The sequence below is a fragment of the Caloenas nicobarica genome, chromosome 3, assembly GCF_036013445.1.
Source record: "Caloenas nicobarica isolate bCalNic1 chromosome 3, bCalNic1.hap1, whole genome shotgun sequence".
NCBI lineage: Eukaryota > Metazoa > Chordata > Aves > Columbiformes > Columbidae > Caloenas > Caloenas nicobarica.
The window spans coordinates 104,275,831-104,300,626 of NC_088247.1; the positions used below are offsets into that span (position 1 = coordinate 104,275,831).

General features: G+C 44.9%; 1 protein-coding gene across 1 annotated transcript; it reads left to right on the forward strand.

Annotated features, from left to right (window-relative positions):
* Positions 1–153: 153 nt before the first annotated feature.
* On the forward strand, positions 154–23,317 carry CAPN14 (calpain 14). Its single transcript, XM_065632599.1, has 20 exons — positions 154–384; positions 2,793–2,862; positions 3,813–3,931; positions 4,790–4,926; positions 6,050–6,224; positions 6,938–7,003; positions 8,323–8,408; positions 9,636–9,710; positions 10,372–10,535; positions 11,237–11,400; positions 14,047–14,252; positions 14,796–14,832; positions 15,682–15,744; positions 17,368–17,425; positions 19,173–19,237; positions 19,651–19,719; positions 19,861–19,939; positions 21,077–21,193; positions 21,863–21,918; positions 23,291–23,317. Exons 1-20 carry the CDS (start codon positions 154–156, stop codon positions 23,315–23,317), a joined length of 2,064 nt encoding a protein of 687 aa, XP_065488671.1.
* Positions 23,318–24,796: the final 1,479 nt, after the last annotated feature.

Consider the following 24,796-nt stretch of genomic DNA (forward strand, 5'->3'; position numbering starts at 1 on the left):
CGTTTTACACTTATTTTAATGATCAGGAATTCTTTTGGAGAAGACACACTTCATCCCAAGAAACAAGGAGTTTCCAGCAGGACTGTGTAGGGTGAAGATCCCTGCAGAATCCTCAGTGGAAAAAATTATCCTGACATTACTGTGGACATCACCATGCCTTTTCTGCCGTGCTTGAAAAAAAAGAAGTCACCAGTGCCTTTAGGCAGGAGTATCTTTCAAAAACACATCCCACCTATCCAGCAGAACTACCAAGCCTTGCTGGAGATGTGCTTGAAGAACAAATGCCTGTTCACGGATGACAACTTCCCTGCTCACATCAGCTCTATTGGAACGGGAGCACTGCTAAACAAACTACCCCGAAATTTACGGTGGAAGAGGCCGCATGTGAGTGACTTTCAGTGAATAACCTCATGAAAGAGTATGATTACAGCTGATAGACAGCAAATAGTGTCAGCATTAAGCAGACTACTCTTAGGCTTTAATTTATGTGTGCCTTAATGCCTCCAGAGATTAGACTTATTGTATCAGGTGACATTTTGGAAGCTGGGGTACATGGAGTTTCATAGTTGCCTTTGAAGCATTTGTTGCCACAAATCATAACCAGCCTTGTTCAGTTTCTGTCCATTAATGCTCTGAGCAGGCAGGGAGAGCAGGCAAAGGGAGTGGGGGGAGTCCGTGTCCTTGGACCTCACAGCTCTGATGATCCCACGATGATTCTGTGATGACAGTTCTCATGATGATGATCCCTCTCCCCAGAATTCAAGATCTTGACCTTTTAGAAGATTTCTGAGTTTCTAGACAGTTCTTAGACTTTGACCCCTCTCCCATGGACCACATAGTATTGTGAAGCTGGAGGCTGCTACTTTTACCTGCAGTGACAGGTGCCTCATCCTCTTGCTGGGCTGTTTTTTTCCTGCTTAACTGTTTAGTCTATTGTACTTAGACCACTATTTTCCCAGCTCTCAAGGTTGAGCTTCTACCGTGACCAGTATTTAACCAGCAGTCAGTGAGCTGTTTTTAGTTCTGGGCCCTCTGTTTTCTACTCGTGCCCATATTTCTGAGGCCGTTGCTGATATCCCACACTCAAACTGAACATCACAACAAGAAGACACCTGGTTGCAAATGCTGGTCACAGAGCAAGTTCTCATAACAAATGGAGAGATAACAAGTCTAAGGAGGTCAGGACAGAGGCCTGGCACAGTTAGATAAGGCCTGTTACTAGCAATGGAAGTTCTGTTCTTACTGAGCCACTGAGCAATGTATTGACAATCAGATCTTCCTGGAAAGGATGCACAGAATTATCTGAGAATTTCTCTAGCACTGACTCCTTATATTACCCTGGCTGTAAGGGAATTCTGCGAGGCAGTAGCAGACAGCATGGCCTAGATAAGTTATTTTCCAGCTGTCAGATTTAAGCAATTTCTTAGAAGGGCTGAGTTTCTGCAAAACTCATGAAAATCACTGGGAAAGTAGAGGCACCTTTGCAAAGTGAGCAGGAGAGCTTGGGAATAGCAGCCCTGGTTCTCAGAGTTTCGTACATAATTCGATCTCGCAGATGGTTTGTTTTAAGTCAGGATCTGCAGGCGGAGGAAGCGCACAGTCCTCAGCGGCCTGAGCTGGGTTGTGCCAGGCACAGTGGGTGAGGCAACTCTATGAGCACAGAGGTATTTGGGAGGGAAAGGTCAAGGTCAGCATGAGTCTTGGTCTCTACAAAGCCCTACAGGTGTCCTTCCACCCTAGAGATATTGGAATGGACTAGAAACTTCCTCTATCTCTCAGTCCACAGTTCTGCTGCTCTGCAACTGCCTCATAAAAAAGGCCGCCATTTACTCTGAATGCCAAACTTAGCCCAGCAAAGGCACTCTGAGGAAGGATGCTGTGCATCCGTCAGTCCCTGTGCTGCGGAGGAAAGGCTGAAATTCTGCCATTCAGCCTGCAGGTTTGTGGCTTGCTGCATCTATGACTGATGGCCTGCAAACTGAACACCCAAATTCACCAAGGATAGAGTGTCTAATTACTAACTGCCTTCTGAGGGTTTGCTGTTTCTCCGCTACTGCCTGAAGGGGAAGCCAACAGCGTGAAAATTAGCTTGAGCAATTTGTGCGTCATTAGAGTGGAACGTAAGTTTGACGCTTAGTTTATTAATTTGACTCCAGAGGCACTTGTGAGAGGAAAAAAAATAACAATTTCTTTCTGAACAATTATTCACAGACCCATTCTTGTCACAGCAACAGGAACTTCTGTAGCAGCCATCAGTTAGTCTGTAGCTCAATTGTCAGTGAAACTGTACAGATGTCAGGCAGGTGAGCTTAAAGTTTCAACAGTTATACTCTGCCATCGTAGCCTCTTTTGGCTAAAACCTGTCAGCAATGACAGAGGTGCAGGGCTGCCAGGTCTGAAGGGTTGTCTTCTCAGCGAGGTGTTAGTGGAGACCATCTGAGCACCAGTTGCTTATGTCAGAGACCAAATTCAATGTAGATCAAACACAAATGTGTGCCCAGCCTTGTGTCAGGTGAGGCACAGCATGTGAGAATGCTAAAGTTATCCCTGAACCAGAACAATGTCTGCTGGGACAAAGGGACCTGAAGTATTTTGAAAGCTTTGAACAGGCAGAGAAGTGGTTTGTGTCACATATCCATGACAGTTTTACATCCTGGACTAGGATCTCCCTGGATTTCCTATCTTATGATATTGCAGCTCTGCAGACAGAAGTCCTTGACTTCAAGTTAAACCAGCTCATGTTACTGACTTGACTCTCTCCCTCTTTTCTTTTTTGGTTTTGTGCTTCGCAGGCTTTGCACAGAAGTCCAGTATTTTATGCAGCAAACACAAAGCAACCTGATCTCTGTCAAGGACTGGTGGGTAAGAAAGCTTCTTTTATAAATATTTAAGTATTCTTATACAAGATAACATTTTATGTGGAATTTTGGCAGTATAATACTTGGCATAGAAATAGAAGGTGCGCGTACCCTTATCTCTTCACTTGGCACGGTGTGGAAGAAGCAATCGTTAGGGTTGGATAGGCTCAGTAAAATACCTGGCAAGCTCCAAGGTGAGATTTAAGGGGTGAGAGATATCTACACAAGCTGAAATTGCCACTCTCAGGGCATGCCAGTGCTGGCATAGGAAGTGATCCTGTGCTCTTAGTGGTCTGTAATGTTGCTGCTTGACAGCTGAGCAAAGACCATAGAAGCAGGAAAAGCTGAGATTTTCACTATCTTTGTATCTCAGGCTTAGTGTGAGTGCATTCTTTCCCCAGCTTTGCAGCTAGAAAAATAATTTATATGCCTGTGTTACCTAAAGTAAAAGGATATATTTCATCTGCAAAACAGGTAGAGGCAGGACTAAGTTAATTTTTGAGTGCTTTAAGCCCTTAAACACAAACTCTCATAAGTAGACTCTCACACATGAGATCCATTTGAAATTATTTTTGTGTTCTGAAAAGCTAATGTTTTCAAAGAAAAAGGGACAAGTGTTTTTTTAATAGTGTGCCTTTACAGAGACCAGAAGAAAAACATGCAATGTCAGTAAAAACACAGAATGTTTCCATTGAGAGCTATTTCTTGCTAAATTTCTTATTTAACCAAACAGTATCCAAATGAAAAGATCATGAGAGAATAATTATAAACCAATCATGGTTTGGTTAAATAAAAGCACACGTCTGGATAATCTTATTTTCTGTGTATGATTTGTTATAATTTTAAAGACATTAGCACAACAGCTCTTTTGCTAGGATCTTGGTGGTTTTCCTGAACTTGGCTGACAACTCTGGCTTTTCAGCCAACTGCATGTGTCCGTTTGTCTTGGCACAGAGAACTGCTGGTTCCTGGCAGCCCTGCAAGCCCTGACGTTTCACCAGGACATCTTGGCTGCAGTCGTCCCACTAAACCAGAGCTTCGAGAGGAAATATGCCGGCATTTTCCACTTCCGGGTACATCTGCTCCTGCAGGGTGCGGGGAAGTCTTCAGAAATCCTCTGTCATGTTGTGTCACACCCTTAGATAATTTGTACACCGTTCTCTTTGGCTGGGGGAAGGGGGAAGGGGCCAGAAGGTATCCCGGCCTGGAGAACAGCCTATCATCCCTCCCACGAGGTTCCATCTGAATATGAGGAAAAACTTCTTTACTTTGAGGGTGCCAGAGCACTGGAACAGGCTGCCCAGAGAGGTTGTGGAGTCTCCTTCTCTGGAGACATTCAAAACCCACCTGGACACATTCCTGTGCAATCTGCTCTGGGTGAACCTGCTTTAGCAGGGGGTTGGACTAGACGATCTCCAGGGGCCCCTTCCAACCCCAACCATTCTGTAATTCTGTGAAGCAGTGCAGGCAGTGGATCAACTACAGGCCAGTCTGGGAATATACCCTCACTTAGCCCTTCCCTCCGGTTGTGCCCTACCCATATTTTAATCCCAACAAAAATACTCTTCCATAGTGGCAGCAGTCAGCAAGGCTTATGCACACCCACTCCAACCTTCTACCCCTTTGCCCAGCTCTTGCTGTAACCCTGCTACCCTGAAATTAGGAACTCCTTCCCCAGGAGCCCATCTGTGTCTCATTTCCCTGCTCAATCCTTTTACATGTGAGACAGGCTTTGTTTTCTCCTCTGGCAGGGTGGAGCTGAGGAGCTGGTTCTGTGGGTGAGTCAGCACATCCCCCTGACCCAGAGCAGCCCTCCTCTGCAACTAAAGCAGCCCCTCGTGTGCCCACAGCTACGCTATCTTGCCTTTCCTGTTGTTTTAAGGGGAGGTCCCTTCCAAGGGAAGTATCAGCTCATTCCTTTCCTCTGACAGTTCTGGCACTTCGGTGAATGGGTTGACGTGGTGGTTGATGATCGCCTGCCGGTGAACGAGGTGGGGGAGCTGGTCTTTGTTTCCTCAGTCTGTAAGAACGTGTTCTGGGGAGCCCTTCTGGAGAAGGCATATGCTAAGTAAGTGACTCATTCCAAGTTATGCAAATAGACTCTCTAAAATATGTTGGTTGGTGCCTACACAGTTTGTTCTGGTTTATAAATGCATCTCCTAGGCCTTGCCGCATTTGGAGTGTAGTAAATGGTTCTCATCTTTCTATTATTAGACAGTAAAAGCTGCTACTGCAGTAGCTGTTATCAATCCAGGCCCTCGAGTTTAAATCCAAGGGTTTAGGAGTAGTTGTGAAAACAGACCTATCCTGGGGCATTGTCCTCTGAGTGTTATCTCTGTTTGGAGTGTATAGCTAGGGTGATGCCTGCCTTGTAAATACTGCAGAGGAATGGAAGGCCACAGATAGGGATTTTCAAAGTTGAATGATTTCTGATGCCTCCTTTGGTATATTATCTGTTTGAGAAACCTCCAAGGAGTTTAATTTTGGGGGTCTGCTGAAGCATTGTGCTTCGGTTTTGGTAGAAGGTCCTGCTCTGGGCTCTCCCAAAGCTGAGGCATTCAGCAAGTCACATGGCCCTGTGACAATACTGGCTTATCTCTGGGGTGTTTTGTCTAGAGTGATTTATCAGGACTAAGAAGAAAGCAACAAGGCATAACTGATGGAGTTTGTTAATTTGGGGCTGAAATGATCTCTACAGAGCAGGGAAAAATCCTAGTTAATGTTGAGAGAAAGATCATACCAAAAGAGAGGAAGTTGCGTTATTTTCATTTGGTGTTAGCGCTAGAACAAAAAGACTGGAGAAAGTTGCACTGCAGCAGTAAAAAAATCAGACTGGAGACTGAGCTCTCAAGGCAATGTGCCTCTCAGGGCACTATATCCTAGATACAGCACGGTGTCTAGTAACAAATTCAGACAAGTCATCAAAGAAGTAGTGATGGGCATGTTCTCACTGCTGTGCCATGAGGGTTGACAGTGAGCAAAGATTCTCTTTCAAACTATGGCAAATCTGGGAGGCAATTTGCTAGATTCTCTTATTCCTAAATGCCAAAGATTCCCCTAAAATTAAACATGTGTTACAGCCTTGCTTTTGTTTTTGCAAACCTTTATTGTATGTTTTCATTGTCACACTGTTCACAACCAATCATCTGTGACTATAACCCCAGTAATATACTGATGTCTTTTTTTGCTAGACTCTATGGCTCCTATGAAGATCTGCAGATTGGGCAAGTTTCAGAAGCCTTGGTAGATTTTACAGGTGGTGTCAATACAACAATCAAGCTTGCAGCAGCTCCTCCTGATCTATGGGATATTCTGACAAGAGCAACCTACAGCAGATCTCTTATGGGCTGTCAGACACATTTAGGGGTGAGACTTGGAGTGACATTGAATAGCTTCACAGCAAAAAGCCTTTCCAGACCTGTTTTCCTCTGCTCAGCTAGTTATTGTGACTCGTGAAATATCAAAGCTCCCACACTTGACTTTTGGTAGAAATCAGGATCTTAATAGCAAAGTTTGCACGTGGATTGATTCCCTTCTGCTCTGAGCTCCCTGTTATTATGTTCAGGAACTGGTTTATCTATTAAAGAACCTCTATTAAATAAATATGTACTTCATTTTCCTATTTTTTAAATGCATTTTCCATTTTTACAGATGGCACAGTGAGGCACAGGCAGTCATGGAATAAGCTTATACGTAAGACAGGGAGGTGTGCACTTCAGAACATGAATTCAAATCTTGGTTTCCAAGCCTTATGGTAACACTTCAGCAGTTGGGAAACCCTACAATTCTGCAAATCAAAGCCTGACCTCCTGGACTTTTTAGAAGTGATATGATCTCTAGCCAAAGATGCACAATTTAGGAAAGGACCTTCTCAATCAACCTCCCAACTCCCAACATGCTGCAAAATAAGACTGTTAGAAGCTCAGGCTTTTTTTTTTTCCAGTTCAAACCATTCTCCATTTGCTTTGACAGTCATTGCTTACACAGGTATAGGTGTCTGGTATTGTTATGAGTCTGCTGTGTAGGTAGGTATAGAATGAAAGCTATGTTTTCCTTCTGTTTCTCTTCCTTGTATACAGACAACAAAGGTCCTGAAGAACGGGCTTGTTGCTGGCCATGCCTACACAGTAACTGGTATTAGAAAGGTAAGAATAGCTATAATATCCTGGATGCAGGTTTGTGTGGATGTCAGCAATACCTATTGCAATCATAGGTTCAGCCCTAAATGAGGGCAACTGCAGGATCACCTCCCCCAATGCCCTTCTCTTAGTCTAAGGCTAAAAGACAATGTGCTTTTTAAAGATTCACTTTTAAGTGAATCTTTCAAGAAGGGAAGGCTCTGGGGAGACCTTATTGTGGCCTTTCAGTACTTAAAAAGAGCGGTGAGAAAGATGGGGACAGACTTTTTAGCAGGGCGTGTTGTGATAGGACAAGGGTAATGGTTTGAAACTAAAGGAGAGGAGATTCAGGCTAGAGATGAGGAAGAAGTTTTTTACAATGAGGGTGGCGAAACACTGGCCCAGGTTGCCCAGGAAGGTGGTAGATGCCCCATCCCTGGAGACATTCAAAACCAGACTGGACGGGGCTCTGAGCAAGTTGAAGATGTCCCTGCTCATTGCAGGGGGGTGGGACTAGATGACCTTCGAAGGTCCCTTCTAACTCAAACTATTCTATGATAAGTGTCTGCATTTTAGTACCATAAAGGACAATGGTTATAGATCAGCCTATCTTTAAGGGTGGGAATGATTCATAGGGTTCTGCTGAGAGCATCACCTAATAATGCATCTTAGCTGTTAAAGAGGAAGGGCCTGGCCTTTGGCCATGCTGGGAAGATGAGCTGGAACCTGCTTGGGCTCAAAAGCCTTCCTCTGAAGTCAGAGGAGAGGCCATAGAGCAGTAAAGATGATTGAATAAAAGGGCCAAAACATGAAAAACTGCAAATGGCAATGTGAGTCAAGGCTAAAATACAGGAACCAAACTGGGTTTCTGTGCAGAGAATACTGGGTGGACCACACCGATCTGCACATGCATCATTGGGAGTCCCCTAAAGATATCTGTCTAGAAGTTTGGGACAGTAAAATAGTAGATCCCAAAGAGTGGGTGTTACACATAGACTTTATCAGAGATGTGTCTGTCAGTCTGGCTCCTCTGATGGGGTGAAGAGCCAGGCAGGAATAAGGGAGTGAGCGAGCACATGGAGATGATGTGAAGTCAGCTGTTCTGCTGTATGCTGCTAACAAAGCCTCCAGCTGGCCTGGCTCTCTCTTCTCCCACCATGGCATCCCAGTTCAGGAGGCACTAATCTATGTGGTCACACCACAGCTTGCATTGGGCTTTGCCACTGCACTGGGGTAGGGCTTAGCTTTCACAGGAGTACAGTCCTACCCTCACATAACCACAAAATGACCAGATGTTAGAAAGGAAGAGGAAACCTTGGTAAATGCAATGTTACTGTTTTCTGCAGGTCACCTGTCAATACGGACCAGAAAACCTAGTGAGACTGAGAAATCCGTGGGGAAAAATTGAATGGAAAGGAGACTGGAGTGACAAGTAAGTTTAAAAAAGGGAAGGTCTGATGCTGATTGGGAGGGAAAGTTTCTTGGAGGAAAGATGCTGCCACCTTCAGGCATGATTTGGTGCCGAGAACCGCATTAAGATAAGTAACAGTTGCTTGCACAGACCCTCTGGTTTCAAAGCAATGACTTGGTGTATATATATAGTGTTCATGTAGTTGGGCTCATTCACACATGCAGCTTCAACAAGCTCAGTTCTGCTTTTCCATTCACTGGATGCCAAAAGAAACATAATATGAACATCAGATGCTGACCGTGTTGCTGTGATCTGGACGGCATGCAAAGTGACGGATAGCTGTGCAGGAGGCTCTAAACAAACGGCATGTTTCAGGGAATACAGCCCTTTATCACAGGAGGGACTGTGTGAAGTCCTCCATGGGCTGCTTTTGTTGGAGTGCTCCATCCTGGCTCTTTGAGAAAATACAATCGAGTATGAGATCAAAGGAAGCAACTAGAGAGGCAAATAGGCCCTATATTTGCATCTGCCTGAATTTTTTGGTTGGGATCCATGAAAGACAGTGGTTTGAATTCTAGAACCTGAGCAACTGTAGACTTGTGTTTTATTCCTTTTGGAAGTGGAGCATGTTCTTTTCTTCCTTCGTTCCCTGCACAGACCCTGTTTGCTGAGGTTCAGGGGTAGGGAGGAGGGAAGAGCACAGAGAGGTGTTGAGAATGCGATGGACTTCCACCTTGTCTGCAAAGCGGCAACTTCTGATGCGTGTCTGTCACAATGACAACATACCAGCTGTTCCTGTTGAAGAGCATAATGAGCAACATACTGTAGGCCTGCCTTTTAAATGACTCCCAGCTGCCTCTTATGCTGTCCTAGTCATTCATTCATTATGCCAAACACTCTTCCTGTTATGTCTCCTTTGACAGAAAATTAACTAACAAAACAAGTCTAGATTTTTATATTTCAAGTGCTTGGAAGCTGTGTGTGCAAGTGAATGGACTGGCTGAGGAAAATGGAGCTTTTTCTGGCTTCTGTTGGATAAAACTGGAGCTATTTTAGCTACATCGTATGGGACTTGGAGTGCTTGTGGAGTCTCCCATGGCTGAAGGCATAGGGTGCCTGTGTTTAGTGGGGGATAAATGTGGAGATATGTGGGGACAGGGATTTGGTCTCTTTGTAGAGGAAAGCTATGTACTCTGTCTTGAATTTGAGGCCATGTTTGGTTAGTCATCTCCTGTTTTTTACCCTCAGATCTTACAAATGGGAGCTGCTGAGCCCGAAGGAGAAGATTTTGTTGAGGAAAAATAAGGAAGATGGAGAATTCTGGTAATGGCACAGTCTTGCCTCTCCCCTCTCTGCCAGTAGCTCTGCGGCTGTGTCTGGAGATGAAGCAGCACATTGCCACTTAGGTTGAGGCATATGTGATCTGCTTTAAAACAGCCCATGCTTGTTTTATTGTTTTCTTCTTCTGCCTGGCGATGTGAGAAGCACTAGCAGTGCTGACACGGAAGAGAAACACTGTTCTTCGGTGGCAGGAGTGAGGGAGAAGCAGGACACTGCCACGTCTCCCAGGGCTGCTGAAGCCGTGGGCAGCTTTCAGGAGTTTTTGTCCTGCCTTTTATGCTTAACATAGATTTAGGAAGCTCTTTATTGAGAGCTGCTTTATTGTGGTTTCTCCACAACTTCTGCCACGAGGTGGCAATGTTGTCGCCCGTGTCATTTCACTTTGGTCCCTTTGGTGGCAATATTATTTTAATCTCTGTGCCGGTATACTTTGCTGAAACTTTAGTTGTGCATTTGTTGCTGCTAGATGCTGCTGTTGGAGCAGACGTTCTCCGCTTTACTGCCTAATAAAAGATGAGTTTTACCATATGTAACACAGAATGGTGTTGCTTTAGAGTACCCTGCTGCCTTTCCTTTTCTTTCTATAAGCCATATGGAGTAAACTGAACTGCTGACAAGATGTCTCTTGGCACTGTTTTCCCAGGATGTCTCTGCGAGATTTTAAGATTCATTTTGTAGATCTGACAATCTGTAAATTAACTCCAGACCTGATGAGCCAGGAAGATGGGAAGAAGTGGATGTACTCCGTGAAGAGTGGGAGATGGGTTAAAGGAAGCACAGCAGGAGGCAGTCTGGGATTCTATAATGGTGAGGCATGATCAGGGTTCTTTTGGATGACTCTGGGGTGACATTGCTCTGCTGACTTGGTCACTGGCACCTTATACCTGTGAACACAAAATTGACAACAGAAACATGCTTTTCCTGTTTAACCCTCCTCACAAACATCAGAAATAAGCAGCTGAATGAGTTCAGCTAGATTCTGCCATCACAGAAGATGCATCGCTTGCAAACATAGAGCAGTGGGCTGGTTATGGCATGAAATGAGCTGCAGAATTCCTAGGACCAATTGCAAACACTGAGCTACTTTGGGGCATTAAGCTTGTTGGTTAAAATTTGCATCCTCAGCACCTCCAGGGAGTTGAATTTTAAGTGAAGTGAGTGGGAAATGCAGAGGCTCAGCCCTTCTGGAAGCAGAGTGTATGGGGTCTGAAGTCAGCTAGCCCATACACCAGAGGTGATAGAGGAATAGTGATACATTAATAAACAAAATGAGCTCTTAGTTGCAGGTGAGTGGGAACATAGTTCCTTTTTCCTAGGCCTTCCTCCTGTCTTACATAGTGGTTGCACTGCTAAACTTGTAAACTGCACCCTAAGATCAAATCCCTGTGAGGTCTGGAGGTCCAGACAACCTGTGACCTATTCAGTCTGATGCCAGGCATCATATGGGAAGCTGGCAACCAATTATGTGAAGGAAAATGATGTAAAAATGTTTTTCTTGTTTTGCTTAGGCACCTTTTGGATGAACCCTCAGTACTGGCTTAATGTTTTACTGGTTGAAGACAGTAAGAAAAGCCTGGGTTCCTGCAATGTGGTTATATCCCTGATGCAGAAACCCAGCAGCAAACACCGGAACCGTGCTCCTCACCTCTCCATTGGATTTTCACTCTATAAGGTATAAGAATTGCTTTGCCTTTCTTGCGTTCACCAAATAGGCAAACTTCAAGTCCCTGTAAATCATAGAGCTTTGCAGACCAAGAGTTTTTTTTCTGTGCACAGAGTGATCTGTGCTCTTTTCCCCTTGCCTGTGCCCAGTCTCCTCACACTTCAGGGCTAGGCTTCCTCAAGCTCTGTGCCCCATGTGCTGCCTCTCTGGCATGCTGTTTGTCGGTCTGCAGAGCAGTGAGAAATCTCTTGTGCTTCAGAGTACACTGGGCTTTATTTTGCCTTCTCTGAGAAGGATGTGCAAGAGCTGGGAGAGGGTGCCCTTACTTTGGGACTGGGAGAGCACTGCCCCTAGGTTATTTCCAACCATGGTAAAATTGTGCTTGAGAGGTGTTCCTAGTATGATGTGCCAGCTGCCAGTGTTTGAATACTGCTAGTTCCCTGTGTATCGAGGGGTAAGTGGACATCACTAGAAGGAGTGGAGTCTGTCCCCTCTCCTTGAATTCTCTGCTTATCTGAGTGCCTTGCAGAGCCACTCTGCTCCCTTGAACAGAGCCACAGCTCTTGTTTCTGCTGTGAGTTTGCACATTTAGAGAGAGATGGCTACGGTGAAAGGTTTTCAGGGAGTGTGGCTGAGGTTTCTGAAGGCAAAGGCCCCAGCTGGACATACGTAGCTGCTTCCCAGCAATGATATGGCTGTGTTGTGTGAGACCTAGAGGTCCCTGTCTGACAGATGCTCTATTTCTTTTCTTTCTACAGGTGGACCTACAGGTGAGTCCCTTGTCACCACTGCTGGCTGTTTGCTGGGGGACCTGCAGTGCTGCAGCTGTAATGACAACACTGAAGGTGTTGTGTTTGCCTTTATTCCTTGGTTGACACTGTATTTGAGTTCAGTGAGGCACCACAGTAAGTTATTATTAATGCAGAGCTATCCACTGACTCTTCTGAAGAGCAGCCATATCAGGAAGGCTTCGTGGCCTTAAAAAGGGGCATTAGTTGTTCAGCTTCTGCACTGGCTCTTCAAAGGTATTAGAAGTGGCACTGTCCCTGCTGCAGTTGTGGGATGGTGCCCCAGTTCTTGGCTGTGTCTAAACTGGACTCACTGCAGCTCTCAGGGGAACCGGAGCTACCTTTCTGCTTCATCCTGGTCTTGGCATGAGGTGGGAACAGAGCCTGTGTCCCATGCAAGTCAGGGGTCTCCCCAGGAGCTTGTGTTCCTTCCTGGCTGGGGATGCGCTGGAGCTGATGCTACAGGTGTTTTCACCTTCCTCAGGCCAGATGTATTTCTAGTATTTTCTTTAGCCAGGAGCCTTTGGGACCTGAGGAAGAACCCTGGAAGTTAAACGCTGATGTCCTCTGCCCTCAGAGGACTGTTTAAAACGCAGAAAGGTTTAGCTGCTTTTGTCTTGACAGGGCATATCTTCCACTCTGTAACTACCCAGAACACCTCTTAAATGAGAGTCTATTTGAATTTGGGCTGGCAAAGATTGGGTGTATGGTCAAGGCAGCAAAATTGTGTTCCCAGTTACAGCATTTCTGGCATGGTAACTATAGGGTAAAGTACCACTCTTTCCTGACTTGACTATTTTAGGTAGTACCAGGGTTACAAGTGAATTAAACTTCTTGGCAGAGGGGGCTTGGTGTGGCCCTAACACACTGGTGCTGCACCTGAGGGGAAATGGTGACAGCCAGGACTTTAATTTCAGGTTTGTAGTGGTTGCCAAGATCAATACAGAGAGATGGCAAGCCAGGAGCATCTAAGGTATTGGAACTACAGTCAACAAAGTATTGACTGGAATATGAAAACTTTGAATTTAACATGAGGGGCATGAGGAGAAGTAACCCTGAACCCTTTAGAAGAAAGATTGCTCTATTAGTAAGAAAAATACTGGCAAGGGAAGAGGAATAGCTTCTCCACTATGTGGCTGCAGAGTAAAATGGCTAAATGTTTTGAGGAACAGCCAAGATCAGAAGGTGACAGTGGTTTTAGCTGGCAGGATTATTTATTTGGCTTGTGTACTGCACACTCGGTGGCATTAAAAATTAGTTCAGTGTTGCCTGGATGAACACTTTATACATCCTCCTATTGCAGAAAAGTGCCCATGGAGTAAAACATCTGTAAGAGTCAAGAGTGCCAGGCAGATCAAGGACACATGCATGGAGTCAGGGCTAGGGATTAGGTTGCTCCTGCAGTATGCTCAGATCTCAGATGCTCTGAAAAATTCCCTGCTACCAGATCCCTGGTGTTGAGGAGAAGTTGGGGACAAAGTGGATGGTACCTATGGGGTAGGGGGGTGTTCTCTAGAGCAGTTCCTGCCTTCAGTAATTTCTGCCGGTATGGAAACGACTTTTGCAGACGCCACTTCTCCTCCCCAGTCCTTGCTGCTGTTCCTTGCAAATGCTGTTATATTGTTAAGGTTGCAGGGAGCCCCCTTCTTTGTCACATTAGTATTGGGCAGGGGTAGTGCATAGTGAGACCCACCATGTCCTGGGAGGAGATGGAGTCCTTTGGGCCCTGTTATCTGCTTGTGCTGTAGAAAAGTCTGAGGTCTGAAGGCAGGACGTCTATGCTGTGCCTGTGAATTCTCCATGTGCCTTTTGTCTGTTTGTTTAGCTGGTGCAGAACACATTTCTCTTCTGTTTCTTCCCTTAATAGTACCAGGAAAGCAACAGAAAGCTGCCCCCAGCCTTCTTCACCCGACATCAGCCTGTGAACAAGCGTAAGGTCTTCCTTGATGAGCGGGAAGTGACTCATGACTTCCACCTGCAACCTGGTGTCTATGTGATTGTCCCATCCACCCTGGAACCTCAGCAGGAGTCTGAATTCATCCTGCGGGTCTTCTCCAGGAAGCATGTTCTTCGGTGAGATGCTGCTGCCACTCTACCAGCACCTAATTCTCTGGGATGGTCTGGTCATTCTAGGTTCATGGGAGCAGCATAAAGACTTCATTCTGCAAAACACAATGCACTCTCTTTTGGAGAGGCTGGCTGTCGGTTTCTCCCACTTTAGGATGCTCAGTGGCTGAAGCACTGCTTTTGGCCTTATCTTTTCAAGAAGTGTTGAGCTAGGCCCACATAAGGGATTTTTGCAGTGTGCACATGTTTGAGACTGTGGAGAAGGACAACAGTTTTTAATACATCATCAGCTTGCCAGGAGACCCTGCAGACAATGCTAGGATGTTTTTTTGTGCAGAAATGGTGCTTTGGAGATTTCAAATGCCAGTAGCCTCTGGGGAGCAGTGTGGACATGAGGACTTCCCTTACTGCAGCTGTAACACTGGCGAAAAAAACATGCTGCAACAGTGGGTTGGGGCCCCTTCTGAGGATGGGGGATGCCAGCTGTGATGAGACAAACACACAACTCTGGGATAACTCCTTAATGTGTCTGCTTTTTTGCATCTCCAGGGAAATGGGTGGGAACACCAGTTTCATCCTCTCAAAGGTGAGTATGAGGAGAGTGGGAGGTCTGTGGTTTGGTCTTCAGCTCTGGGTGTTGGGTTTTTCCTGTTGCTCTGCCCTGCGGAGATGCTGAGTGAGAATGCGTTTGTCTTGCTGCACTTTTGAAAGGGGAGCTTGAGTTTACAGGCAGAATCCCTTGGACCGTGTGGACAGATGCAGTCAAATGTGGGGGATTGGCAAATTTTTAGATGCCTTCATTAGCTGCCTTTTTGAGAACTTCTTCTAGTGACACCATCTTACTTGCTCTGCAATCTTTCATATTCATGGATTTTTTGGAGACTCCTGGTCCATTCTTGCACTTCTCCCCATTCCTTTCATGCCTTGAAAGTTTTGAAGACATCATAGGACCTGAGCAGTACAGTTCCCATGCAATGGTCTATTTTCTAAATGGTTATTTTCAAAATGACTGAATGCACATCTGCAACTCATGCCAGGGAGTGTACAGCCTAGTCTTTTCCCCTGGCATAAACAGGGCCATTCCTTCTTTCATCCTCTATTCTCCTGTACAAAGGAGGACGGAGACCCTTCACTCTCTTCTTGGCATGGAGCAAGCCCCGTCCTTTGTTGTTGCACAGCTTGGTGAGGGAGAAATGTTTCTCCCCACTGAGTGTTATCTGAGTATTTCTTTTCTAGAACTAGCATTTCTATGAGCTGGGGAGCTGTCTTAGCAGTGGGCTGCGCTAGTCGTGTAGCATTGATTGCAGTGGTGGGGAGAGGGTGGAAGGGCAGAGCATGAGAGTGCAGTTCTGGGAAAGCATCTTTAGTAACTCTGTCTTGGATGGTGATATTTTTCCTCCTTGAGTTAATGGTTATTTTTTTAAATATCTTACAGGAAATTGTTGATAGGTATGAAGGCAAAATTTGGGAGGATTTCTTCACAAACTATTTTGAACAGGTAAGTGTGTGCATGAGCTGCCAGGATAAACTCCTCCAGGGCTTTTATATAGCCCTGTGAAATTAAAAACATGTTCAAGAGAGGTCTGGATGTAGAAGTGTGGGGAACAGAGAGGGGTGACAGGAGGTTGGGCTCTGTGTACAGGGCTGATTCCATGCAGCAAATTTGACCACAAGGCTTAGGAATATGTTAGCATTGAGCCAGGCGTACTTCTCTACACAACAGGGTGTGAATGCCTGGAACTTAATGCCACAGGATGTTGTGGATGTGACAGTATCAACAGGCTCAAAAGGTATTAGCACAATGATGGGCAGCAGGTCCATAAACAGTTGCTGAAGGACTAAGCAGGGATGTAGCCCCTGAGATCCCTTTTCCAACAGGTGTGGGGGCCAGGGAAACAGGAGAATGGGCTGTAGAAGTTGACCAGGTTCACATGCTCTCCCTACACATTAATTCCTGTTGGCTATATTTGGGACAAAGTGGTGAGCCGTGCGGATCCATCTTACCCTTTAGGGTGTTCTTACACTTGTTGGGGAAGGTTGACTACTACAGAACACTCCCTGGAATGTTGACACTTGTCTCATACATCCTTTATCACAGTTTGATGGCAGTTTGCTTTCTTTGAGAGGTGTCCCATCATCTCTTTTTTTTTCACTAATTTTCCTAGTGAAATATGATGCTTAGTGTGAAAGATTATTTTAATGGCCTGATTTGGGACAGAGTTGACCTTCAGTTATCCTGTAACTATGGTGAGGGCTGCAAGTATTTAATCTCTCAGAAAAGGTGGCCGCGTTTATTTAGCAACATATGCTGTATTTGACAAACACTATTTCAGAGAAACACATTTGCATTTTGGACAGCAATATTTTGATGGAAGCTGTTAATAAAAACAAGCAATGCTTTTACTCTTTGACACTTGCTTGAGATTTTGATTTTTGAGAATGGTGCAGCTTTCAGATGCACTAGAAATTGCCACATATTGTGGGGTGCTGGCCTTTTGCTGTCAGGAGGTCTGAGTATGCACAGAGGTGAGCAGTACTGCTGTTTCTCAATGCATTACCCTGGCATGCCTCAATGATCTGAAAACAGGCTTTTATTTTTGAAGGGTGACATTTAAAAGAATTCTGCAAACAAAAAAAGTCACAGTTTCTAAAAAGGCCATAAAAGTTAGTATAACAAGGAGGAGGGGAAGTCTCTGCTTTGAAAAGTTTGGGGAGGAGGTATTCCAAAGTTTCTATCTTTTTTTTTTGTTTGTAAATCTTAAAAGAGAAATCTTTGAAGCAGGTTTCTTGACAGTGTGCCTGATGGGACAGATGGCACCAGGGCCGAGAGGTTAATGGTCTGCATCCTCACTCAGTGTAAATCTGCAATACCACATTGATCTGTGTGAAGCCCTGAGAACTTAGGCCAGAGCAGACTGTGGCTCTTGGAGGCTGAGAATCTTGTCATATTCAAAGGGAGTCTTTTCTATTGATTTTCACAGTAGCTGGAGTGGGGCCAGAAAAGCAGAGAATGAAGATGGGACATGCTGGGAAAACAAAAGAGGGAGAAAAGTGATTTAATACTTAAAAAAAATTTTTATATATATATATATATATATGAAAATTCTCTTCCATATCACAGAATCCTGAAATAAATGCTGTTCAGCTCCAGAGGATCCTGAATAATATATCTTGGAGAAGTAAGTGCTGAGAAACAATGTTTCTGTAAAATAAATGCTCTTAGAGAAAAATCTCACTTCTTCTATCTGTTTCTTGAATTCTGGGAAGAGAAACTGGTTTGCATCTGACTGAACTGACTCTTCTGATGCCATGTTAGATTTCCAGAGAGAAAGGATTTTCTGGAGTGTGAATCGACATGGTAGAAATCTTACAAGCCAAGCTAATCTAGTTTGAATTTCAACAACTGACAGAATGAAGGGGGAAGAGCAAGCATAGGTATTGTATGTGGATGCAGACTCTGACCTCCAAACCCAGCTTGACTTCAGCCTTGATTCTGAAACTGCATCTCATTTCACCCTGTGCCACTGCCACAGTATCAGCAGTGCCACTGCTAGAAGGTGTGGAAATTCAGCCTGGCCTGTAGGCAGCTGTGCGGTGGAAGGGCTCTTGTCTTTATTTTGATGTGTCTGGTTCGTGCCTGCTGCTGCTATTAACTCTTCCCCGCTATGCATGCATAGGTCTGTTCCTTGCTCTGTGTTTGGGAAACAGAATGGAGGTGCAGGTAGCTTCTGTACCTTACACTTATGAGAAGCAGGTGAACCCTGGGGTTGTCTCTTATGAGGACTGTGAATTCTGCTCTGCCACTGGTAGCCCAGAGCATTCCACAAGCCCATAGTTCGGTCCCCAGTTATACGTAACGCTACCCAGGCAGCAGCGAGGTATTGCAGTGGCTGTTTCCCCTGAACAATGACAATGAAGTTATAGATACAATGATAAATCCAGGTTTCCTTCCCAGTATCTTCACTGCAACAACTGATGTGCAACACAGAAATACACAGTCCAGCCATTACAGGCAAAAAGAAGGTGAACAAAACCCGGCCTTTTCCACTTAAGCTGAGTTTGACACCGCTCCCTTTTCTACAAAGCTGGACAAGGATAGCGCTTCTGTCTTTGCAAAGTGACCCACCAGGCACTGTCTTATCTGTGAGAAGACTATGTTGAACAGAGTGTCTTTATTTCTCATTAGTGATCAATTTGAAGACACTTACTTAAAAAAAACTTTGCAGTACTTGTTTCATATATAACAAACAGAGCTATTACAAGATTAGAACATCTTCACTTTCTACAGGGAAAGAGTTGGTGAATTATGGTTCTGTCCCTTGCTCAGTGGAAATCTACAGACAATCCATAATCATGATTTGCAGTGAGATTAGAGTCTATTTCTGTTACTCCTCATGTAACTTATGTATGAACCAGGAATACTAAGCTTTGATGCAGCATCATGTTTTCAGTGATGCCTGTGCTTTTAATTATATTAACAGAGCTGGCAGTGCGTCTGTGAAAGAGAGAGATGCGTAGCACAAGGGTTTCAATTAATCTTCACTGCTGCTCCCCAAAGCTCTTCAGGTCAAGTGACTTCACTCAAGGTCACGCAGTAAATTCTGTTTGGGATTACAGCTTTGGATGTCCTTTTCCTTCCATTTTCTCTAATAGCTGGAGAGAGTGCACCATATTTCATTCCGTATTACATGCCTGCAGGGAACTCATATTGGATTTTCTGAGACTACTAGAATCCATCCTGTTGCCTCATATTTTTATCATCATAAAAGATACAGCTTCTGAAATGGGTATAAAGTTTCACAAAGGCTTTGGGGCCTGAGCCCTCTCAAGTGAGGGGGAATTTTGTGAGAGTTCATTTTCTGAAAAATGTTCCATGACTCCTCAAAACAATCACTTTTTTTTTTTCCCCCCCCACTCCCTCTCCAGATTTCCAGAGTTTTCGCCTGCATTTCAGTCTGGATGCCTGCCAGGTTGTCTTGGCGCTCCTGGATGTATCCTTCTTGGCATGAATTATACTTCTGCCTCACATAATACTTCACTAGAACGTTATTTCTTAGGGCAGACTGGGTGTTACTGTGACTTCTTTACCACCAGGACATGGCCCCACTTATTGAACTTCTCACCCTCCGTAATAACAGCTTAGTTGTGACAGAATGGAATTGGTTTGGGAAAGGGCTGATTCCTGCCACCTCTGAAATCAGCAGCGAGGTTTCCATTGACTTTAGTGGGAGGACGATCAAGCCTATCGATAGGCTTGTGGGCTGAGAAATCATTATCTTCATAATGTAGTTGTGTGGATGTTAGAGTGGCTATGAGCTTTTGGTTTGAGTGTTTGTTTTTTTTTATGTAATGGGTGCTATCTGACATTTAATTGAGATGTTCTGACCTTAATTCTCAAATGAAGCTGAATGCCACTGGCACGCTGAGTATCCAGGAATTCAGAGTCCTGTGGAAAAGGCTGCTTTTCTATTTGGTATAACAATATCTTCTGTGTCTCCTTGCAATATATCCCTGCTCACAATAATTTTGGTGTAATCTGTTGATTTGGGGGGTTTTGTTTAAAAAAATAATAAAAAAAAAATAATAAAAAAATATTTCCCCCCCCCCCCCCCAGGAAGTTTTCCAGAAAAGAGACACTAGCAGATCAGGAAAACTTGACCTTGTGGAACTGCATGCAGCTGTACAGGAGACAGGTGAGCCCACAGCACATCTTAGCAAGTCTTATCCTTCTCCTGAGAATTGTAGGTGGAACCCAGGAGAAGTGGAAAACATCACAGGCTGCATGGTCTTAGCCATCTCTGCTTCCCTCCCTAGCTGGATAAAAACATCTGAAAATTGTTTTGCTATACGATGGGCTACTTAATCTCTGCCCGGTTGTGGTCTCGTACTGATAGTTCCCTGAAACAGAACTGTCTGTCTATTTTAGACCCAGTTTTTAAACCCCTTCCTGTTCGTTGCTAATTTCATTTTAAAAGACTGTGTGGGGTTGTGTGGGTACATGTGGGAGGCCAGATTAAGCTTCTAATAAATTGCTACCTCTGCTGAAGACGACAGCTCAGAGACTGAACCTGGAAGTGTGGGACTCATACAGAGGCAATAACAGTGCCAGACTTCACTAATATAATATCTGAAGCTTGATCTAGAAATGGAAGACCATACATATGGGTCCAAATACTGGATCAAGCTCTCTTGCTGTTACTGGGCTTTGAGTGGTGGCTGGTGCTCAGTCCTCTAGCTTCTTTTACAGGTTTACAGCTTAAATATCACTCCTTTTTGGTGTGTGGTTCACCTAGTTCATCTGAGTCAGGGAAAGCGCAGTGAGAAACCCAGGTGGATCTCTGCTAAAGTGGACTAAAGTCCCAGGCCATGAATAGAAAATACTTTTATTCCTTACAAATGCTGCTTGATGTTGGGACTGATGCTTTCTGTCTGAGCTCCTCTGGATTTTCTCTTTCGTCTCCTTTCCTACCATCTTGTGGAGTATTGCTCTTAAACACAGCTGCTGTTATTACCCTCATACCCCATAAGCAAAGGCTACCACTGTGTATTTTATTCCAACTCTTGCAGGACTGTGAATACAGGAGATCAGATGTGAACCTTTTTAAGTTTGAAGGAGATATCTCCATGTACTGGTCTGGTTTAGACTAGCTGATATTTGGTAATCTTAGGGGAGGTTTGAAAAGCCAAGCTGTTGGAGAAGGGCTGAAGGCCGCTCAGTTGATCATGCTCACAGCTGTGTGCACACCCTGTGCACATTCAGCTGTGTGCAGCTGGGAGTTGCCACCTCATTATGTTTTCCTTTATTTTATTTTTTTTTTCCTTTTGTGAAGGCATTTCACTCAGCAATGAAATCTGTAATTTGATGGCAATCAGATATGGTGACCCTGACTTGAAGATCAGCTTCGAGAGCTTTGTGTGCTTCATGCTACGAGTGGAGATCATGGGAGGTGAGGCTGTTGCTATGTGGCTAACCAGGCAAGCTGGGTTGCCCTGGCCCTTCCGATGCTGGTCCAGCTGGCATGGTGAGGTCAAAATTAAAGGGTTGACTTTCTGAATAGACCAAGAGTAATCAAATTAAAGCAAAGACAGATACAGAGGAAATCAAGCTTCTCTCTTTACCTTTGCACCAGTCACTTTCTACAGATATCCAGGTTGTACATATCAGAGTGATTTAACTCCTTGCAGGTTTGCACCAGCCTTCTGTAGGAGGCAGTAGGCAAATTACAGGTGGACCCTGCTCATTTTGCAGGAAGAAGAGAGCCTTGGAATATGCCTTTGATGGGACTGCAGTTGTGACGACAAGACAGCTGGTACTCAGTCTTTGAGCCTGTGCTGCAGACACTTCACATCTCAAAACAGTAGTGGGTGAGGTTAGGACCACCTGCATCTTGAGGTTTCACAGCTGGATGGCCAGACAGTAAAATGTCTGATTTTATTCAGCTGCTCCCTGTGTCCCAGCCCTCAGGGGATTTTTCAGCAACAGAACAAGGAACCTCACATGTCCTTGTGAATAGCCTACAAACTCTGCCTTTTGGGATTTTCCTGAGACAGGGTATCTTGGCTGGTGTTGATCTCTTGGCTATCAAGTTAATGCTCCTCATTTATTTATTTTGCAGAGGCCTTTCGCAACTTAACACAAGATGGCAAAGGGATATATCTCCGGGAATCTGAGGTAAAGCCTGTTCTCTGACTGACAGATGCAAGCTCTTTCATTGCAAGTGACACTGTGTGTTTTGTTCTGTAGTCTCAAAAAACCCATCTTTACCTGATCGCGTACAGAGTAGGTTAGAAACAACAAGGAGCTTCAGGCTTCCAAGTCCTATGCTTTATTATATTATCTAGGCTTTTGATGCTGTCCCTCACACCATCCTTTCGAACAAGTTGTCCAGCTGTGGGATGAGCAGGTTCATGGTCTGCTGGCTGCAGAACCGGCTGAAGGGCAGAGCTCAAAGGGTTGTAGTGAACGGGGCTACATCTGGCTGGTAACTGGTCACCAGGGGTGTTCATCGGGGTTCAATTCCAGGGCTAGTTTTGTTCAATATATTTATCAATGATCTGGATGCAGGAGTTGAATGAACCATTAGCAGGTTTGCTGAAGATATCAAGCTGGGTGGTGCTGTCGACTCTCTTGAGGGACATGAGGCCTTGCAGAGGGATCTAGATAGATTGTAGCATTGGACTGTGATTAATGGGATGAAATTTAACAAGTCGAAATGCCAAATCCTGCACCTAGGATGGAGTAATGCTGGGAACAAGTATAAACTGGAGAGCAGCCCTGCAGAAAGGGACCTGGGGGTGCTGGTCAGCAGCAGCTCAGTACGAGTCAGCAGTGTGTGCCCTGGCAGCTGGGAAGACAAACCTCATCCTGGGGGACATCAACCACACCATCACCAGCCGGTCAAAAGGTGATTGTCCCGCTGTATTCAGGGCTGGTGCAGCCTTACCTTGAGCACTGCGTGCAGTTCTGGGCCCAACAATTTAAGGATGTGAAGGTCCTTGGATGTGTGCAGAGGAAGGCAACAAAGCTGGTGAAATGGCTGGAAGGAATGCCCTACGAGGAGTGGCTGAGGACTCTGGGCTTGTCTAGTTTGGAGAAAAGGAGGCTGAGGGATGATGTGTTTGCTCTCTACAGCCGCCTGAGGAGAAGCAGAGAGGGAGGTGCTGAGCTCTTCTCCCTGGTGTCCAGTGACAGGATGCATGGGAATCGTTCAAGGCTGTGTCAGGAGAGGTTTAGACTGGACATTAGGAAACATTTCTTTACCAACAGGGTGATCAAACACTGGAACAGGCTTCCTAGAGAGGTGATCGATGCCCCAAGCCTGTCAAGTGTTTAAGAGGTGTTTGGACAATGCCCTTAACTTTTGGTCAAGCAGTTGGACTAGATGATAGTTGTAGGTCCCATCCAACCAAAATATTCTATTCTAGCTTCTGCTCCTTCTAGAGACAGAAAATCTCCAAAGGCCCATAGTCCAGTTCAGTTGTGACTATTGCAAAGTGCTCTTGGGGATGGATGAATTCAACCTGCTTTTGCCATTATTTTGCAGTGGATGATGATGACCCTTTATTCCTGAAGCAATGCTGTAGAAGAGGGGACAACCAGGCCTGTGCTGGGATGGGGAAGGCTGCTTCATATCAACTTTCTATGCATGCTGGACTCTCTGGGCTCAGCCCTGCAACTTACTTCGTATGAAAATTCTTCCCCTCAAGCAGACTTGACCTGATGACCACAGACTTGGTGAACTGAAGTTTTGCTAATTAATGTATTTATTGCGAGACCTGTTTCGCTTCAGACAACTCCTCTGAGAAAAGACTGCTGGGTGCCAACCACTACGGGTGCACAATGTGACGTCCCAGAGCTGAGTCTTTGGGGACACCTACTTCATGCTGACATTACACTGTTATTGTCACAGGATGGCATATGCTGTGCTTGGTGATGGGGCTCTTGAGCCTGGGAGGGAAACGGCTCCTCCCCTGAGAAGCTTGTCACCTAATAGCGGGCATCCCAGTTCTGCAGCTGCCAGGCCCATGGTACAGCGCAGGAGTCTGTGTGCTTGTGGGGAAAAAGGGGTGGGAACTCTCTGAATGAATACTCTTCCCTAGCCATGACTTGGAAAGGTAATTTGCAAGGATTCAAACATAGCATAAAAACATAGCATAGCCCTGTTGAAGTGAACCTAAGTTGATTTGACCAAGTGAATGAGCCAAGCCTCCAGCTCTTTGTTGTGGATGGTGGCTGCGATGTTTGCATTTTTATTTCAGGAAGACAGTGGGTTTTCTCTGCAGATTGAAAAGTACAGTTAAGTGAGAAGTAAACTGATCCCACATTAAGTCACTGGAGGCTGGCAGGGAATAGACGTTCTCTGTAGCATGATATGGGAGCAGCCTGGCAAAATATTTGCATATTTGTCACTTACTTTTTATAAAGCAGGATGGGAGAGACTGTCTGTGTGTACTTTTAAATGATTGAGGCACATGTAGTTTGTAGCTAATTAAACAGTAGAAACTGGGTGTGTAGTTGTGAATAGCATTAGAGAACATGTTAGAAGTGGGACTATTCACGTCAAACTCTGTGCTAGAGTTACTTGGTGCATCTATCAGTATGATCCTTTTTCACTTTCTTACCATTGATTTCATTGGCCTGGAAATTTCCACGCTAAGTGCCTGTTACAGGTTGCTGCTTTGAATCTTTTTTTTTTTTTTTTTTTTTAATTCCAGCAGACAGCACAATTGTGTCTCTTTTCCCAGTGCAGAGCCTAGTCTGGGTGCCGAATGAAACAGAGCTCCAATGGGAATGAACGTATAATGAAAGACCATACTGTTAATGCATTTTTAGGAAGGACTTATATTAAGCTTGCATAGGCAGCCTTCCCTCTGGCTTTTTGTGACTTTTTAGGTACTTAATCTGATAAATGTCCTTTCAGACTGCATATGAGATTCGGGAGTGAGGTGGACTGTGGATAAGAATGTGAACATGAGTAAAAGGCTGAGCTCAGGTGTGTGCTTACCACCGCATCGAAGCCTGTGCAACAGCATAAGCATATTTAGAGAGA

Bases quoted from the DNA above. Each gene is read 5' to 3' on its own strand.
- CAPN14 (XM_065632599.1), top strand. From the start codon at position 154: ATGCCTTTTCTGCCGTGCTTGAAAAAAAAGAAGTCACCAGTGCCTTTA. The intron at 15,745-17,367 runs GTAAGTGTGTGC...TCCATATCACAG, and splicing joins TCACAAACTATTTTGAACAG to AATCCTGAAATAAATGCTGT. The intron at 19,720-19,860 runs GTATAACAATAT...CCCCCCCCCCAG, and splicing joins AAAGGCTGCTTTTCTATTTG to GAAGTTTTCCAGAAAAGAGA.